Source organism: Oenanthe melanoleuca, chromosome 1 (assembly GCF_029582105.1).
Source record: "Oenanthe melanoleuca isolate GR-GAL-2019-014 chromosome 1, OMel1.0, whole genome shotgun sequence".
NCBI classification, from domain to species: Eukaryota; Metazoa; Chordata; class Aves; order Passeriformes; family Muscicapidae; genus Oenanthe; species Oenanthe melanoleuca.
In genome coordinates, this window is record NC_079333.1 from 64,096,641 (window position 1) to 64,117,039 (window position 20,399).

Here is a 20,399-nt window from a genome sequence, read left to right on the forward strand (position 1 = left end):
TTCATTACGTCTGTGGCAAAGGTATTCGCTCTCATCTCTCAGGAATGATATAGGCGTTGATCAAGGACAAAGCACCAAACAGTAAAAAAATTCATTTGGCCTGGGGGCTATATTCAGCCTGGCTCTGTAAGAGCCTGACAGAGCAGCCCCTCCACTGCAGCAGCAGCACTGAGAAGGGTGCTCACATGAAGAGCAGCAGTTGCAGCCCGGTATCTTTTTTGTCCCACAGAAGTGCTCTGGTTACTGACCTTAACCTCCTCCACTCCTCCAAGGCAGGAGCAAAGCCATGCCTGTGGATATATCCTACACCCATGGATTAAATCCATTCCTACCTCATGCCACCTGGAAAGTCCCAGGCTTTTGCAGCTGTTGACCCCAGAAAGCTGCACTGTCACGTTCTTCCCGAAATTTTTAACAACTGAAATAAGTTTGCACAGAAATAAAGAACGCGGATTCCAACTACAGTAAATGAAAATTCTGTGGAGGTGAGAGACAGGGAACAAATCTCTTGTGTCTCAGACACTAAAGTTATGTCCTCAAAGCAGGCACCTTCTTTCTTTGTTGACTTCTTCAGGATGATTCACACAGTGTTTTAAACTCCTTAGGCTTCTCCATGTGGTAAGGGGATAGCCATGATGAACTAGAACTGGATTTAACCATGAGCAACTCAGATGTTTACATGTTCATACAGTGGAAAGAACCAGTATTACTCAGTCTGTAGGACTCAGCTGTCCTACTGGAAGTGTTAATGGCAACTTTAGTACTGCCTTAAAGGACTGAAACTACAGATCATAAAATAGCGTTCTGACTTGTTTCCCTCTCCATCTTCAAAATAAAAGCAGCAAACTGAAGAAGCTGAGTCCCACCAGGGCTGCATAAGCAGTTGGAAACAGCAGTTACACTCTCCCCATTCCTGGGGCCAACACCAGCACTGTGCCAAGTGCAACAAAGGTGAACACAAACCGGGAATGCAACCCATGGCTGCTGGTTTTCTCCTTTTTAAAGATTATTCCTTTGTGGAGTCACACATTAGTAATTTCCTTTAAGTTCACTGAAGCAGAAGCTAACTCAATGCAAGTCCAGTGAGCCAATTTCTCACAGTTTCTCCTTGCAGAGAGAGTTGATAAACCTGAGCTGCGAGATTGCCTGCGAGCCCCGAAGGCTCTCCATCACACCTGATACCTACTGATAGCTTTATTTGATGATCTGGCAAAACAACAACACGAAGCTGATACTAGAAAGAGAAATTTAATACCAGTGCTTGTGATTTATGCAATACTCTATCTATCAGAGGTTTCCCTTGCAGTTCTCCCAGTCAGAGAGACAATACATAATTCAAGTCCGCCCCCCAGTGGACTCCATGCCCACACCAGCACACTGAGTTTTGAGGACAGTGGAGGCAAGTATTGAGGAGGTAGATGACAGCATAATTAGAAAACCTAGGAGTTACTCCAAGAGAATTAAATTCAGCTGTTACCATCTGCAATATTCTGTTTCCATTCTTCATCAGGATGAAAAGAAGTATACCTTCCAACCAACAAATCTGTTCATCCTGTCATAATACCACGTTTTTCCTCCTGTGTCTAAACTACTGTGAATGTTTTCAGTGGCTGTGAACAAAAAAATCATGTAGGTTGGAAAAGATCTTTAAGATCAGGTAAGTAAGTGAAAAAAGAAAAGTTCTCAAAAACATACTGCTTACGTAAACAATTGTAAGCAAGATCAGCCTGCTAAAAAAAAAATAAGGTACAGATTATGCAATGCTGAGTTTCTGTGATCTTTTCTCAGAAGTTTCTTACTGAAACTTGCTCACTCTTGCGTGCATAGCTGTCATACTTCATTTATACTTATCCAAAACTGCACTAATTACTGTGGGTCATACGTGAATAATTAACTTCTTTTGCCTGAAGCAAAAGTAAAGGCCGAGATAAAAAGCACAAGATGAGATTAGTACATGGAGTACGCTCATGGCCAATGCTACATGTAAGTCTGAATATACCAACTTCTTACCAGGACCTCTGAAGGCTCCTGTAAAACATTTAATTTTAACAGCATGACACATGTTTTCTCACTGCATCCACTGGCTAAATTTAGCACTGACCATTTTTCTGGACGACGCTTCTTTCATCATGCCTGCTGCAATGTCAATACAAAGCAGTTATCAGCTGACTATTTAATGAAGGTTTTTGATTCGATGTTATTTTTCTTTTTCCCTGAAGTAATAAACCAACTTCTAGCATGACTACAGAAAACAGTTCAGGCAGTTGTATTTTGGCGTGGGAATTCATTTCAGCCAACTCACAGCCTGGCAGGTATCCGGGCTTCCTCTGTACTCAGCAGTGAAAGAGAAGCACCTTTGCAAGCCAATCCCTGGGTATACCTGAAGAGGGAATAATATGCCCCAGAGGTGCCAATCCCTCTTCTCTTGACTACCCAGAGATCCCAGACAGATAGCATAGTCTTGACACCCAGCTGCCAGGGAACCACGGCTGGGGATATGGATCCTACAATTACAGCAGTTAGATAAACTCCTTTTATGTTGGTGGAGAGCTACATTTAGGATTAAACTGGGATTTACCTACATCCTCTCAAGCCTTTAGTGCCTACTTCTGAGCACTCTAAGTGCACAGGATGAGATTCAGCAGTGTTGACTATCTAACACTGATTTGCGTGCATTACCTGCAACACTGGTCTGCCCCATGAGATCAGTGAAGAATTACAGACATCTGACAAATGTAATTATCAGTGTTTTAAAATGTCATGGAAGAAAAGAGCCTCTTCTGTTTCTGAGCTGACTTGAGTGTGACATTTCTGAGGTTGTCCACATCTAGTTTGGTAACTCATACGATGATTGCTTATACTCCTGGGCTGCTCGCCAGTCTGGCAGAGAAGAGTGACTTCCCTGTGGTGTAAGCAGATAAATGGTATTTTTGTTTCAAACCAAACACTCTAAAACTCTTCTCTTCTGGGCTCTCTGTCTTTGAATCTGTTACAGCCAAGTAATTCTCAAAGGGCGATACAGGCAAGAAAAGAAACAATGCAGAAATCCAGGCAGGAAGAAGGAAAGGGACAGAGTAGGGTTAGACTGAGATAGAAGAGGTAAAACAAGAAAAAGGTGGCAGAGTAAGGGTATATAAAAGATATTAGAAGAGTAGGGATGAAAGACCACATTTAAGATGGAAAAGTGAAGAAGGAAAAATAATTGAGACAAGACATGACAAATAATGAGAGAAGGCTCTTCTTAATGGGAAGATGGGAAAAGAAACCAGGAAAATTGGCCTGGAAGCAAATGTAATGGAACTTCCAGATCACCAGAACATTTCTGTTGTTTAAGGAACGAACTCAAACCTTCTAGAAATTGTTTTAGTAGGGGATACTAGGATGGAGCTTTGTTCAGAATTCCTCTCAACAAAAGTCCAACCAGCCAAAAGACATATTGGAAAGAGTGATGGAGATGTGGCCTCACTTGAAATGGAGAAGTCTTCGCTTAATTTTCTAAAATAATATCTCATACTCTTTAGAGTACATCAGATCACAGAAAGTACCAAGAGATTCTCAGCAAAGAACAACATTGTCCTATGTGCTGGATAAACACCATCTTAACCCCAAGGAGTTGCAGGAATGCTGAAGTCCATTAACAGCAGAGAGATCAATAAATTCAATTTAAGCAAACCTGGATAAGAGTAAGGAATATAGCACTGAGGCTCAGAGTATTCTGTCCACTGCCTTTCTAGCCATCCAATCAATCCCCTTTTAGACTTGCTCTTGATAACTTTAAATTGCTGCTCCTGAGTTTATCCACAATAAAATTACAACTATTACACAGCACTGCTTCAGCTACCCTTACATGTCAGTCATACAGACTAGTAACAGCCCATAAAGTTAGTAAGAACACCAGGTATTGATTCAGTGTTAAGTATGGTCACCCCTGAATGGGGCCCAGCTCCTCTAGGCACCCCTCCTGCATCTCTGCTGTAGGGATCTAGTGCGACCAATTCTCATACAGTGATGACTTCCCTCTCCATTATGGGGTAGGTGCCTCTGAAAGCCTCCAGAAAGACATACTGAGGACTTGAGTTTACCCTTGAATTGAACTGAAGGATTTCAGGAGCTCCTGGCATCTGAAAGCTACATCCATAAAAACAAGTAGTTTCAAAAGAAACAGGTCTGTAGAGTGAAAAAAAGGCTGCTGAAGATTCATGACCACACTATACACTCTTGAAGGTTTTCCCTGGACTAGCTCTGGCTGGTCCCAAGCAATGACCACCTTTTGTTTGTTGAAGCACAGAAAGTATGTGCCTAGGGGACTTTTCTGTTTCTGAGAAGAGTCTGGTTGGTGCTGACACCAGTCTTGTGCTGCCAAGAGGGGGTGAGAGGGGAGTTCCATGCAGAAACACACTCCTGCTCTGCACCAGAATGCCAATGCACTCACAGACATCTCTGTTATTGAAAGGCCTGTGAATAGCAGTACAAGCCTTGGCTCTTAGTGTAGGATGACGAGTCATTACGCCCTAAACTGGACAGAAAGGCACCTGCTTTTCTTAAGCACGGCGCACAGTGCCAGCCAGTCTTACCTGTGTGCGTTCTCCGGTGAGCCTTCAGGTGGGAGCTCTTCGTGTACACTTTGTTGCACCCCTCAAAGTCACACCGATGGATGCGCCGCTTCCTGGAGTCTGGAGACTCAGACCTCCTCTGACGCCTTGTGCTCTCAATACTGAACGGTGAAATTGAACTGAAAAACACAACAGAAGCAAAATCATGAAGCAAGAGTGTGGTGTATATCCCAGGCCCCAAAAAATCAGCTGTAACAGAAGTGACTGTGCTAGAAGTGACATAAACAATGCATTAACTATTTCCCTTTCTACATTTTGACACAATTAGCACTTGAACCAGAGCATATTTTGCAGTATGAAATAACTGAAGTCTTGATTTAGAAGTGCTTATTGTCCAAAAAACCCACCATGATCCTTGAAATACTGCTCCAATAATAAAGCAGCCTGACTTTATCTGAGCTATTTCTATTTGACATGTGTCCAGGTACAAGCTCACTGAACTGTTTTCAAAACAAGTTTACAGAGAGCCTCCATAACTTCTCTTTGACAAGTCTAAATAGATAAAAAGCCTGAAACCTTTTATGGAAAAATTTTTCCAGTACCCAGATCTGAACTATGGATCCTCACATTAGGCCAAACACCTGTTGTTTGCTTGAATACAGACTGCTAACAGATCCAGATCACCCTGTTGCAGTGATTTTTCCATTTTCTCATTTAACAGCTCTCAATCTATCATGTGGAAGCCAATAAAATTTCTTTCAGACTACTGATAAATGAAGTTTGTTAGAACAAGGCCAGAGAATAATCCCCACAGAAACACATAAACACTTATCAAAGATACTCCATTTACAGCAATGTTCTACGGCCTATCAGTTACCCTAATTTTAAGCAATTAAAAATACAGCATTGAAGTAATCTTGCATGAGTTTCTAAGTACAGTGTGCTGGACCTAATACTTGAAAAAAGGCTTGCTACAGCAATGCATTTGGCTTGGTTAGATTAATTATTATCATGGGGGAAGGCCAAGATTCAAACCCTCATTGACCACCAGTAATTATACTGCTCAGCCATAAATCATTATTAACTGATCATCCTATCAACCTCACTACAACTATATTGCACAGCAAACACAGCCACCCAGAGCTACACCAGCCTGTTTATTAAGTACTGGAACAACTCTGCCCTTCATTGGGTTTCTGGGGCTTCCCAGGTTTATTGACATTTAAGGGAAATGGGCTACACATTCATTAGCCTGCTCTTTTAGACTCCTAAGGTCAATCTGAATGAAGAGCATGAACCTCTGGGGAAGCCATTGTACTAAGGTGGGCATTTGAAAGGAGCACTGATATCTGTGCATCTGCTGGGAAGCACCTCTGTTAACAGTGACATGCAGCTGCTGTTGGAGGAGCTCCTGTACAGCTACAGCTGTTATGGCATACACTGAACTCCTAGAGCTCTGCAGAACTTGATGAGGACTATTTATACAGGGTTAGAAGTTTCCATAAAGTATCTCACATCAGCAGCACATGATATCACTGATGTTCTAATTCTCTGCATACAAATCTCTAAGCCTTGAATTAGTGGTAGTCCAAATTACACATTTTTATTTTTAAGTATTGTCACAGTACAACCCTAATTTGAAGCACTAATGGGGAAAAGAAAGTACCTTCTTTCTGAACAGTACTTTTTAAACACATATTCATATTTCACCTGGAGGCAAGAGATTCTCCAGATTAATTATTTTTGCCTGTAATAAGATGGATATAAACAGATGAGCAGAGAATTCCTGCAATGGAGAAAGAACTGGACAGAGAGCCGTAGTAACAACATTAGCTGGCAAAAAGTTGTCCCCAAGAGAGTAAGAAACATTAGCACTTTAACTATATGACTGGAATACAGATATGTCTAGCTCTCACAGAAATGGCTTAGGAATTGCATTTAAGCATCCGAATCTCAGAACAAATAAAAGTCTTGGATTAGAAATCCACTGAGAATGGTTTCATTACTCCAGCTGGGGGTTTTTTAAACATCCCACCAGCTGAAATAAAAGCAAATCCATAAAATAAATGTTAAAGCTCAGTACTGAATATACAAAATCTAGTGCTCAAAACCAGGAAATCCTGATCTTTAAAAATAAGTATTTGTGCTTGCTTTTTGCTGCAAGTAACTTATGAGCTGTCTTCAAACCCTATTTTGTAACAAAGCATTCAGATCTGTTTAGATAGTACAGCTTATTTAAGTAGGAGGAGGACCAAGCTTAAAATGCTGCTGCAATTTCCAGCCCCGGGACAAACTGAACCTTGAGAAGAGTCAGCACCTCATAAAAAGCTGTGTCATATCCGAGAAAGTGATCTCACTGCTGGGAACTGCTCGGTGCTTTCCCGGATATTTATACAGAAGAGGATGGCACAGAGCAGTGCCATGAGAGTGGCACATGATCAATGCTGCTGCTTTTTAACTGGATTGCTCCCTCTTCTACAAAGTGTAGGGTCCTACTTGTCCTACAAGAGGGAAAGTAACTGAGTAAGCCACAGTAGGTGACGAATATTGTCACCATCCCCTGAGAGCTTCACAGTCATCACTTGCTCAGCACAGCAAGGAAAAAAGCTACTGTCAGCTACAACCAGCAAATGTCACCTCACACCTTCCCTTCACAGCATAAATGACAAACCAACCAGCAGAGGAGACCCACATGGCAAGTGACAGCATATGTCCGAGGTGGCTTTCCTCTGCCATTTTAACTCCAGTGGCACAGGGGGACCTGCTCCGTGCAGACAGTCACGGGTAGAAAAGCAGCCAGAATCTACCTGACACCACCAGCTTCATTTTAGCCTTACAAAACTTGTGTGATTTTAAATGGGGATATCACCAAAGACTCTAAAAAAACTACAAGGGGCCTTCTTGAGCTTCCTCACATTAGTCCCTGTCACAGTAATGTCCAGATGATTTGCTGATTGATGCTCTTTCCCTCTGCCATGCAAACAGGAAAGGGACACCTTCTTCTTTCTCAAGCAATTTCTATAAAGCACCCTCACTGTCCAGATGAAGGGAAGTCCTCAAAACCACATTTTGTGCCTTTTGAAGACCACAGGGGCTGTGCCAGGTGTCACTGGTCAGCACAGGGTTCCTGAAACTACTGTTTGATGGCACCATGGTGGACAAGGACTTTGAAATGGATGTGCCAGGGAATTCACAGGCATTTATTTTTTTCAACTAACTTACTTTTCCTTTTTGTTTAAAATGCATTTTAAAATTCTATAAAATAAAAATCACCACATAAAAAGACCACAGTGCCCCTCCTCCCCCAACCAAAACCCAAACAAACCATATCATAGCAGCCTCTTTCAAATTTTAAGTGTTCCCCCAGTGACTGCACAGAGTTGGAAACCTGTTACCAGCCAAGAGCCACCAGGGTACCCTGAGGAAGAGCAGCCAATTCTTCTGTTAATGGCCACGATCTCAGGCACCCTTTAAGGCTCAACTTGGGCTTTTGCAGTAGAACTTTTGCCATGCTTAACAGCTCAGCAGGATGTAATACATTACTGCTGAAACATGAAGTTTGAAAGATAAATTAAAAAAAAAAAAAAGAAAGGTTCTGACTTGTCAGCTTGAGGTTTATTTATTTGCAGCTTGTTATTTCTAAAACCAGTGTAACTTCTACATTAGTGTAGAAATTGTTACACTAATGGGAATCCTGGGAGACTGCTGGCTGCATCCATGGGCAGCTACAACACCTGTAGTCAGTACGGTTGGTAGGGTGAAATGAATAAAACCAATGCAAACATTTAGGAGGATTTATAAAAATTCAGCCATGTTATTTCCAGTTAGAAGTGAAAACATGCATGTTTGCAACTCACACGGCCAAGTTCTTGTCTCTGTGATACAAAGTCTGTAAAACCTAACACCGACTGGAGCTTCACCACTAGATGGCCATCAAGTTCTGCTGAACGTGATCTGAACTGCATGAGATGTGGATTGTAACAATGCCGGCTGCAGGATTATTTTTCCTTTCTATGAATGCTGCCAATGACCTCCTAGGTGTTTAGCCTCTGTTCTGTGCTGCGAATAGCCCTTGGCACAGGCAGTAACACTGTTAAAATCCACACCTAATGGGTGTCTTTACACTGATCCTGTGTTTTCTGAGCAACATGCCGAGCAGAGCCGCCTGGGGAACACAGTTTGTTTACTAAAGCCTTGAACTGCTCAGTCCCGTGGCACAGCACAAGCCCTGCACGCTGGCTGCTCCCCGCTCTCAGTGAGCTCAAGGGCGCTCACCCTGGGGCAAACACACAGGGTTCCCTCCGGCCGCCCGGGCAGGAGCTCCTGGTGCTGCTGGCACGGCCAGCAAGGAGCCGGGACGTGCCGCGAGCCACGCTTCGCTCTTGGCTCTGCAAACAGCGTCCCAGCGCTGCATCTTCATCCTTGTCATCAGCAGTTTTACTCTTCCTTGGCCCCTCCACCATGAGCTCAGACTCTGGGTACGCATCCTGCCTGCCTGCAAAGACCTTATGGAAAACACGCTGATCCAGGGCTGACAGGTCACAACGCTTGTGCCAACATCCCTGTCACCTTACCTAAGTCTCCTCTACAGTAGTCAGGCTGCACTACCTTTCTAGCTGGCTCTGTAGTTAATTGAGAGACTTGAGGCTGCACCTTAATAATAGTCCAAGGCTGCTAAAAGCAGATGCTCTCTTCCCTTTGGGGTGAGACCCAGGATGTATCAGCCATGTCCCTCCACTCTGGCAACTATGAGAAGAAAACCCAGATGGGGCTCAGGCCAGTGCATCATCTGCTCAGCCTGGGTGAGGGGCTCACAGTGGGCCAGAACGAATAAGTTGTGGTCCTCTTGTGCCCCTCAGCCCCTGGGTGCTGGATCACAGGATTTGGCTGAGATGGCACACCAGGACAGTCCCACTCCAGAACTGCTTTCTGTTGTGCTGGCACCGGCACTTTCCTGATTCTGCAGCAAGCCAGTACAGGACCCACAATGATGGAAAGAAAATTCTGCCACAAAAAAAATTTGAGAAGCTTTTGGTAGCTTGACTCCCTAAGTAGGAGAGTCTGCCAAGTACCTGCACTGACATATGGCAGAGGATGGGAACCTGTGGCCATGGGTTAGGGGAGTGTCATCACCCCTTTCAGTGGCAACCAGCTGTGATTACCACAGCTTCCATGTAAATTCAGAATATGTGTGAAGAAATCAAGAACATGGACATAAGCAATCAACATCAGGAACAATTGGAAAATCCGGTTTATGATCCACAGAGAAGTTGTTTCTTGTAATATTTGAGTATAAAACACACAGAAAAATAATCATATAAATAGATGGGCTGAAAACAAAAATTGGGAGATATGACCGTGCTGAATAACTATGAACTGACAATGTGCTTTGGCAATACATGATAGAACCACTCATATCCCACCCTCAGTTCAGTTTTGGACATTCATATATTTACCGGTTTTATGCTTTTAAAGGGAAAAGTATGTCACTATACAATACTCAAATATTCAAATAGTGTATGAATTCATGTGAATCTTTACTTTATGAGACATGCAAAGCTTCTGGGTCAGCCTGTAAGTTACAGTAATTAAAAGTGCAGGCAAATTAAATAAAAGCAGAAAACTAGAGTACAACATGCCTGCATTTAGATGGTAATGAGCAGTTGAAGAAAATCCTTGGATCTCTAACATTTGTTCAGTGTTCAGAGGGAACCAGGGCTGCAGAAAGAAGCATCATGGGTTTTGGCTGCCTAACATTTATAGAAAACAGAGCTGTTAAGTGACTAAATATTTTTTTTAAATCCCAGCCTTTGGATTTGGTGTGGGATGGCACCCCCTGAACAGCATGCTCACACACCCCTATGGCAGCTGTCACTCCTCCTCTGGTTCTCAGAGCAGCTCCCCATCAAGGACCCTCAGAAGCAGGGATGACCACAGTCCCAACACCTCTGCTTGGCTCCTCTGCACATTTCTGAATGAACACATCCACAGCAGCACACTACTCATTCACAGAGCTCGTGTCACTTAAAACAAAATATCTTCTATTAGACAAGACCTTAAGTTTCACACACTAACAGACATGTGGATACTCTGTGCCTTTTTGAAAAGCAGCTTTGAATCACATTTCCCAGATTCCAGCTGTCAATGACTTTATTTTGTAGCAGCTTTTCACATAATGTAATTTCATTTTCTGGTAGGTCATGTAATGTTACCATCCCACTCAGGATAGTGATAACACTACACACTTCACCATGAAGAAATATGACATAGATTATTTCTCATCACAGTTTATAAAACTTCTTCTAGTAGTCAGATGCCAAAATCCTACTATATAAAAACATAGTAGGTTTTTTGCTATGAAATGCTTAAATATTAGTGCTATCTCCTGATAAAAATCTTCACTCACTCAAATATTTTTTTTTAATACTTAATACTTTTTTAAATACTTAAATACTAAATAAAGTTGTTACTGTCCCCTGTTAATAAACAGATGCACATGCATATATACACGTGTATTTTTCTCCTCTTTGATTCTTAGATTCTAATTAATGTTTCATGAAAGGCAAACAGCTAGCTGCCTTAGGAATGTTAGACATTAAAACATATCAAGCAGTACTTAAGGTGATCATAAAAGGAAAATATTTGCTACTCTTTTATTAGCAGTAGTTACTTCAATCACTGTACTTTAAGGTGATGTTATACTGGAAATTATACTTTTTGTCAAGAAAGAAAGGAGGAATTTGGCAGCATACACAAACAGAACACATATTAAATGGGAAAATTACATGGATAAACAAGATAGAGACAAAAGATGATTTGAACACATTTGGTTCAGAAAGTGCTGGAGCTGGCGTGAAGCTGCACCAGGAGCAGATGGGAAGTTTTCCTAGGAAGAAATTAGGATGTTTCTGCTGTTATGCTCTGAACTAGATGTCCAATGCTGACTGCTGCCAAAGACAGTGCCCTGGTAAAGAGGATCCTCTGCTCCAGCTCCATATGGCCATTCCCATGCTGTTATATCCCTGACCTGGGCAGTCAGCGAACAAAACACCCTGCACATCTTTGACCTTGATTTTATCTGCAGCATTTACTGCTGAGACCAGATAAAGGTACTTGGACTGCTGAGCTGCCTTGCAAAACCTCAGTGTGTCACAACATTGCTCTGGCAGGGGTGGAAGTGGAAGCACAAATATACATGGAACAAACTTCTGGCAAAATGAAAGAACTTTGGTCCTCCCATTCATCACTTCTGTTATCAACTGTGTTAAGCTGAGACCTGAGACATCCTCATCTGTATTTATGCTGTGGGATCCAGGAGCACTTTCCAGCTCTTAGAATTTCATGTTCTGAGATGTGTCCCAGCTCCACAGTGGGCTGAGACCCAAAACACACCCTATTCTCCTCTTTCACACTGCTTCTCTCTTTTGGGTTTCTAAGGAAAGGAAGCTGAGCCGGTAAGTATCTATGGCATGCTCCAGCACGCCCCCCAGATCTGGTGACTGGAGGACTGTAAAGCACTTCTGACAGAGAAAACCCATGAATGAAATCTATGATGAACTCTTGATGTCACAGGAAAAAAACTCCACCAAAACCTTTCCATCTATTTTAGCTTTATTAACCAACAAAGTTTTACCCTAGAGAGCTCCTGTGTAAAAAAGCAAAGGAATGACATGCTAACTACCTTGTACCTAGACATTGCCTACATTATTAAAAAGCTTCTTCCTGGTTTTGAGAAAGTTCATGGCTGTATGACAACTTGCACTACTACTTGCACTCCAGCAGGAGCCAAACCTGGGCAACAGCAGCTCCCACACCAGCCCTACTGAATTACTGAGATGCTCCTCAACAAGGATGAATTTCATGTTTGTCCTGACATGCCAGGGCATACAGAGTTTATTTCTACCTGTAAAGGTTTTAGCAACATTTGAAAGGAAGGCTGTCATGTTTTACACACAGACTTAACATTTTCAGTAATATTAAACACAATTCTGTTTCACTGTTCTGCCTTTCCCTTGGTTTGGACAGATGGACTCATATTAAGTGAGACACTTGTCCTTAGATTTTGTCAGAGATTCTGAGGTAGCCTTGTCCTATTGAAGGCTGAAAATATTTGAAGACAGAAAACAAACAAAAACCAAATGAAAAACAAACAAACAAAAACCAACAAAAAAAAGCATTTATCTGGGCAATGAATTCCATTGCTCAACCATATATTCTAAAGAGGGTTTCTAATGAATGCTTGTTTTTTCTAAATAGTTCCTATAAAGTGTTTATATTCGTAAATACATGTATTTACACATTATAATGAAAGACTACTAAGTGACCTAACATAAACCTTCACTTTTCTTAGAAAAACCTCCGAAATTAACTTACTTTGCTTTAGTCTGATGTTTTTCTGAACTGGAGTGAAAATCATGAAAAAAAGGAAACCTCAAGCAGTGGGGAAATATACCTTCACAATGAACTTCCAAGTGGACTAAAGTGCATGGGCAAGGGTCTGTTCTTTGGCTCTGAAGACAAAGCATAGTGTATCTTCCTGAAGTTAGGAATAATGCCTGAAATCCTGTATGTCACCCATGTTTGATGCATGCTAGTTCAGACCTGGGAGCTGAACCTGGGTCCAGAAGAGAAAAAGCATCTTATTTCTTCCCCTTCTTTCAGAGCTGGCAGAACAGCAGTGATCACTCCCATCCAGCACCAGCCGCACTAACTCTCCCTCTAGACAGAGCCTACATCAATGCTGCATCTCGCCTTTCTTTTCTGTTTCCTTCTAAACCGAGCAGAAAATTGAGTAACTGAGCACTTACAACTCAGCTTTGAGATCACAGGGCCCTGCTTTCTACCCCTCCTGTTTCTGATTCATAGTTTTTCTTCACACTTTTCCGGCAACATGTATGGCAAACAAGCCTTGACAATACTGGTAATCTCAGCAGAAAAATATTTCAAGAGGGCAATAAAAATGACTGTTGCAGACACAGGATGAGCTGAAATTTTCATTGTGGAAATAAGATGAGTATGTACATATACTCATGTCTTTCACCACTGCTCTGGTTATTTGTTCAAAGAGCACAGACCCTCCTGCTAGTGCAGGACTTCCTCAATGTCCCACCTTGCTCCCCAGATTTCACTTTCTTCTCCTATTTCTAATTCTGATTCTTCACACTGTACAACATAGTAGTGAGTCCCAGTGACTGTACTACAATGACTTCTGCCTGCACATCCACCTCCTCTTGTTAGTCAGAGTAACAAATGTGGAACAGATCACCGCAGTGTTGATTAAAAATTCTCTGTTCTGTATCCTTAGCTGACAAAATTGCCACTAACATCTTGCCAAGTCAGTGATATTAAATGAGGACATTGTTTCCACTGGGACTGAAGCTCATGTGAATGACCCTTACTTTCTTCCTGCTCAGAAGGGTTATTATTGATAAGTTAAATATTTGATTACCCTTGATACCCATGTGTAATGAAATTATGGGTGGTCTTCTCTCATACTGTGTGTTATCAAGCAGTTTTTGTTAACTACTAAATGGTTGACCATACTGAATATATAAACATTTTGGTGTTTATATATATATATATATATATGTAAAGACAGCCTGCCATGCCCAACAGAAAGCCATCTCAGAATACCAGGTTTTTTATGCCTTTACAAGCTCCTGTGTGAGAGTATATATTGCCAAGTATTCATTATACTCAGATATTGTAACTATCATACCTATTTGATCTGTCCAGGAAAAAAGGGACTAAATAATTTAATTCATTTGGGGGACAAAAAAGTTATCGAGTGCAAGATCATACTTCAGGGATTCAGGTTTCTTTTCCTAACATACTTTCCAATCAATAAACTCTGAGATTTTTAATTTTGCTTGTTTTGTTCTTCCAGAGCACCCTCTCCTATTGAAAGGAATTTTTAATAAAAGAACAAGAGAAAAACATTCTATAAATCTAAACTGTACCCCTCAGGGGCCATACAGATTGTGTTACTAAGCATTTTTGTTGACAAGGAATCCTGATGTATTTATTTTATACAAGAAGTCAACTTTTGTGTTCAATATGCCACCTTGGACCTGGCTTTACAGCCACACATATCAATGATGTACTCCTTCACTTGGATTACAAGATCCTTGCCACATCTTTATGGCTGTTTTGTGTTTGCAAAACAAAGTACAGTGAGGTGCCAATACATGAACAGAATACTAATACACTACTGCAATATGAAGAGAACTCACTACCTCTCCTGGCATCTGTGGTTTTCCTCACCTATTTATAACAATAGTCTCACCTGAATCAATGTTCTGGGCTTCACCAGGCTTCTAACAGTCCTTTCCCAAGGACTGCCACTTCTTTTCTCTTCCTTAATTTCTCCCCTCTTCCCCCCAGACTTGCTGCCAACACCCCAGCTGGGAACTGTCTCTCTAGGGATTCACAGGGCCAGATTTTGTCACTGAGTGTCACAGTTTACAGAGGCAGAAATTTACACAGCTGTAGTTTCTGTATTTGAAAGATTCCTGGTGGCTTCATCTGTACCCTGGGATAGAAGTGTCTGTGAAAGCTGCAGAAACCACTCAGACTATGATTTCTGAGAGAGAGGAACTCATGTCTACCACCTGTGAACTGGAAGAGTTACTGCATCTTTTTACTGGCCTTGCACAGATCTGTTGCATCATATGGGCAACATTCCTTCTCTTCTCTCTATTATTAAAATCAACCTGATTTCCATGCAGCTAGCAGTCAGTCTGTGGTAAGCAGAGTGTTTCCACTTGTAATTAATTATGCAGCAGAGCACTAATATATTTTTTACACATACCAAAAAGTCCAATTTCAACAATTCCTTGTTCATCATTACACCAGCTCAGCAGCCACAACAATACCCAGCTTGGACACAGGCCTCATAAAGTCAGGCAAAGCTCCCATTCTCTTCAGTGGAGTCTAACACAGGAATTTCCCAAGAGAAGTAGGAAACCAGAGCACTGTTTCCATGAACTGGTTCTCTTAACACTTTCTCACCAAGGCAGAATTACATTTAGGCTCTCAAGTCTCATGAGCAATGCAAGGTTTGATTAAGATCACAATTTCTTCTGTAAGCAGGCATCTGGCCATAGGGTACATTTAGTACTAGGAAATACATCTTTAACACATCTGCTTATCACAGAAATTTTTCTAGTTGCACTCAGAGTACAAAACCTATCTTTTTTCCTGATAAATACACCGTAACTTTCCCAAGAGCCTTCATTAGGCTGGTATCCAAGCAGCTCCACTCCTCTAGGATTCACTGGGTCAAGGTGGCTTCATGGGCTTGCTCTCATGGTCATCACTTGAAAAACTAGATGGCCTTCACTGTGGCTATACCCTGGCCAGGGAAAACTACAAACATCTTTAGGATGATAATAGTTGTCTCAAGAAAGGGAAGAACAAAATCGTAATGGCTTTTTACCATCCAAATAAAGGTCAAGATTTCCTTCTAAGTATGCTCCACCTCTGCTAAAGCAAAAACTGAACTGAGGACTTGGGTGTTCATATTCACTATTACTTCGTATGTGAATTCATGCACAGGAATATGGGATTTATGAATTATGGGATTTAAACTGGGTAAAATTCAAATGAAGTTGCCTCTTCAGGTTTTTTGAAACGTAACATAATGGATTCTGTTAGCAAGGAATGTTTTCCCACTGGTAAAAGGGTGTATGTATCCCCTTGGGATGTCAAGTATTCAAATATTTCAAGAAATTTTTCTGCTATTTCCAACAGATATTTCATGTTCTGTTCAGGAAAGGATAATAACATACAAAGCTGAACAAGCTTTGCAACTGTCAGATTTTTCACCATTTTTTTGCCTTCCCTACACACTAGCAACAGGGAAAAAATTCCATGCTTGCAGCCTTTTTGAAATCAATCAAGATTGAAATCAACAAGAACTGGTTAGGTTAACCATTTGAAAACAATGCTGCCCAGCGAAAGATAGAGAATTCATAGTCATATACTACAGCAGTCAAATGAACATTTTTAAACAGGAGGATAAATGGCCACCATTTTTCAGGTTAGCAAACCCTTTCCTTAGATTTGAAATTGTCTTGGACGAGGGAACATTTCCATCTATGCAGAAAAATCATCCTGTCACCAGCAGAATTTACTGAAGACATCGCAGTAATGGACATCAGATGTCCTTCATCCTCATGATGCCCCTTGTCCTATTTAGTGCCACAAAAAATTCCATTGCCCTGTTATCAATACTTGATGTATTTATTACTTACACTACCATCATCATAATTTATTTTCACACTTGGAAGCACCCTCACATTACAAAGGAAACCTTGCAAAGAAGCAAAGCTCTCTTGGAAGCTGTCATATCCCTCCCAACTGCATCTCCTACAATGCTGAGAATCAAGGGATAGCAACAATGGACACTCCATTCACCTTGCTAATTTATGCATGTTGCTCATTAGCACAGGTCAACAGATCTGAGTGGCTGGAAGACAGTGCTCTGAATTTCAAGTATCTGAACTGTGCAGTCAGCAGCACTGGTCTAGGACCCAGTGGTCCCTTGTTTGTCACAGTTTTCCTGCATGTATTAGCCCAAAGCCAGTTGTGCTGACCCAGGATCCAATTCATTCATCTCTGGAATTCCTATTACTCACCTGAAATCATTTACTCTCCCAAATCTTCACTAACAGGACGTTTGGCTTAATAACTTAAATACACATCAGGATTTAAGCATTTAGTTCTACTTTTTAAATTTCCACTTTGGAAAAAAAAAACAACCAGAAAATCTCCACACCCACTTCTATATATTTTCTCCTTACTAATCTCTTAAAATCTCTGCCTGTTTACTATACAGGATTTTACAAACAGTATCAGTCACCAAATAAAGCATCAGCTAGTGCTGCCAATATAGTAATTAAGAACAACTAGTGTGCTTACACTCAAGCTTTTATGAGAGAAATCGGAGCCTGTTAAAATCTAGCAAAACTCAACTCCGCACATATGTTGTTTTGCTTTGTTTTGTTAAATGGGATGGAACATACCAGAACTTTAAAGATCAAAAAACACCCATAATTTCCTAAAACATTTGGAGCCTTTGCATGCAGTAAAAAGGGATAATTATCAGCATTTTGCTGTCACAATTGTTCATTTGGAAGAGGCACAGGAAAAAAACAACCGAATCCAAATCCAAAATTCCCAGCGTAACAGAATGGCATAGCTGTAACTGTAGTAAATAAGAAAAAGTGTTAGACAGATGGAGGGAGGCATCAGAGTGGCACTCAGCACAGGATCAGATGAGACAACAATGGCCATTGCAAGAAACTGCCTCAGTAAGACAAGGCAGACATCTCACCCTGGCTATGGCACCCCATACTCCACGTGCCCCATGGAGCCACCTCCACTCTGGGCAGGTGTCCTGCTGACACTGCCTTGAACGTAGGGGTGCCTGCTCAAGGCACCTTGTGACACACTCAGAGGAGAAGAAACACATTTCAAGGGGCAGAAAGAGCAGGGCTCTTCTTTCCACCCCACTTCTCATTTCTTTGCCCTGTTACATACTTTTATCCTATACAGAAGGGATGGAGCGAGGAGGACTGTTGTTGTAGACTGAAGTAGTGTTTGACACAAGAGCACAATCTGGACACACAACTTGATGTGCTAAGCATTTTTTTCAGGACTATTGTTTTTGGGAAGCCATTTACTTCAATTACATCCCTAAATCCTCTCTGGAAGCTCCCATTTCCAAGGCCACCCTCTCCCCCTTTTGCCTGGGTAGGAAAGTGGAAGTCTGTAATGAGTTTCATATTAGCTGTAAGAGCAACCACAAAATCCATTTCTAATTCACATCTCACACTTGGCCACTCAAATGCAACCACATGAGTTACACATATGTAGGTAGTCCTTAATACTGATAAAACAGTTTTAACAGTCCTAATGCTAATTGTGACTTAGAAGCATCTTGTGGCATGATGAAGTCCCTCTCCTGCCATGCACTCGCCCCACAGCAGGCACAGAATGAAGCTGTAGCACTTCTGCCAATGTATTTGCTCCAGGTAGTGCTGAACAGCTGTGCTCCCTGCCCAGTTATTTCTTGTTCTTGTTAGGGTCTTTCCTACAAAAACAAGCTGTCTGAATTTCAGTATGTTTTATGTTCAGTAAATTAGAGCCATTTTCAAAATATCTTTAACTTTTTCAGTGGCTGATGGCCTCGCAGGTGGAACTGTTGCACCTTTTTGTACTAGAAGCCTGAGAAATGTCTTCTGGAAAAAGCAGGAAGGGCAAGGGTATGTAAAATCACAGAATATCAGCCAAACAAGTGGTGCATAGTGTGCTGCTCTCTGTTTCACACCAGGATGGTAAATCCTACTGTCTCGTTTCTGTAACAAAAAATTGAGCAATAACAAAAAATTGTCCAGTGCTCATCTGGTTTTGTGACAGGCTGCTTTTATTTCAGCCTCTTGAATTCAAAGAGAAAAGATGTGGTTTACATACATGTCCCATGGGTGAGCTTGTATTTCTGAAGGGCTGGAGCCTAACCCCACCCATTTGAAAGCACTGCATTTAAAAGCCATTTTGAAAGACAACTCTGCAATGAAGTCTCACATTATTCCAATGCCCATCTTACTCAAAAATACCCTTTGAAAGTATACACAAATTAAATGCACAGCTTCTCATTAAAGCAATGTGTTACATTTTAATAGAGCAGAGACAGGGAAAGGAGGAAAACATGGCTTGGAGCCCCAGAGCACTGCACATGGTTTTTCCTGGGTATTCTTTGTCCTGCTCCATTTCATTTTTGTGGGGGCAACTGTGGGCATGCTACTCCTTCCTCCTCTTCCCTCTTTCTCCTGCCACTATAGTATCAAAGTTGTACCATCTTTTTGGGACCTGACTGAATCATGAATGCATATGCTTTCCAGGCAAGAGAGTAAATGTTAGCACTAAACACAACCAGCAAATGCTGAAGTATGTAGTAGAAAAGATCAGAAAGAAACCTGTCCTCATTTCTGACTGGGGTGTAAGTCAGAAATGCTATTTACTATCTGCAATGGGAGAAGTTTTGTCCTTGAAGTAGGTGCACATATTAGGTGAATATGTAGGAGAAATCCTCACTGACACAAATATGGTGATGATGCCTATGGTGCTACTTCATGCTTTTCTACCATATACACACCACCAGACAAAATGCAAGCCAAATACTGGCATGGGATTTCTAAAAGATCTCTTAGGAAAGTACTAGGGTTTTTTGGCTTTTTTCCAAAGTAATGATGAAAAAAATAATTGAATAAAACAGTTGTGTGACCGGACTGCTTCTGCTCTGCTGGCAAACATGCCAGAAACTACTGGCTCTCAACTCTATGACAAAAGAGCCATTATAGACCAAACAGTCACAGGAACTCAAAAATGCTACTTCATGTTCTGGCAGAATTCCCTGAAAAAGGTGGTGCTGTGATCTGTGTGCCATTCAATGTTTTCAAGACATTCACTGAAATGAAGCACCATTAGAATACATCAAGCACATATCAAAACCCATCTAAATCAACAGTGGGTGAAAACACATCATGTGCTTGACATACAGCAATTGACACGTCATATTTTATTTGACATTTCAGGGACAGTAGTGCCTATTTAAATGGAAACACAGTAATACAAATAATTTTTTTACTTGAGCTGACCAAAATCTAATCGGGCATCTTAATGAAGAGCCGTTCATTGAATATCAGAATAAAAAAAAAGGAATTAAAATAGTAAAACCTCTAATGACTGAAATGATGAAACACACTAAGTCAACTTACAAGAAGATAACTCTACTAAGACATCGTTATCTTGAGGGAAAATTCTGGTCACACTGGCTAATAACCT

General features: G+C 41.3%; 1 protein-coding gene across 3 annotated transcripts in view; it reads right to left on the reverse strand.

Annotated features, from left to right (window-relative positions):
• Nucleotides 1–20,399, reverse strand: part of KLF12 (KLF transcription factor 12) — a 225,529-nt gene that overhangs the window by 16,246 nt on the left and 188,884 nt on the right. For all 3 annotated transcript variants that reach the window (XM_056487431.1, XM_056487414.1, XM_056487422.1), the window contains one exon: nt 4,575–4,732. In XM_056487431.1, coding sequence (XP_056343406.1) covers nt 4,575–4,732 — 158 coding nt within the window. The remainder of the gene's footprint in view (nt 1–4,574; nt 4,733–20,399) is intronic.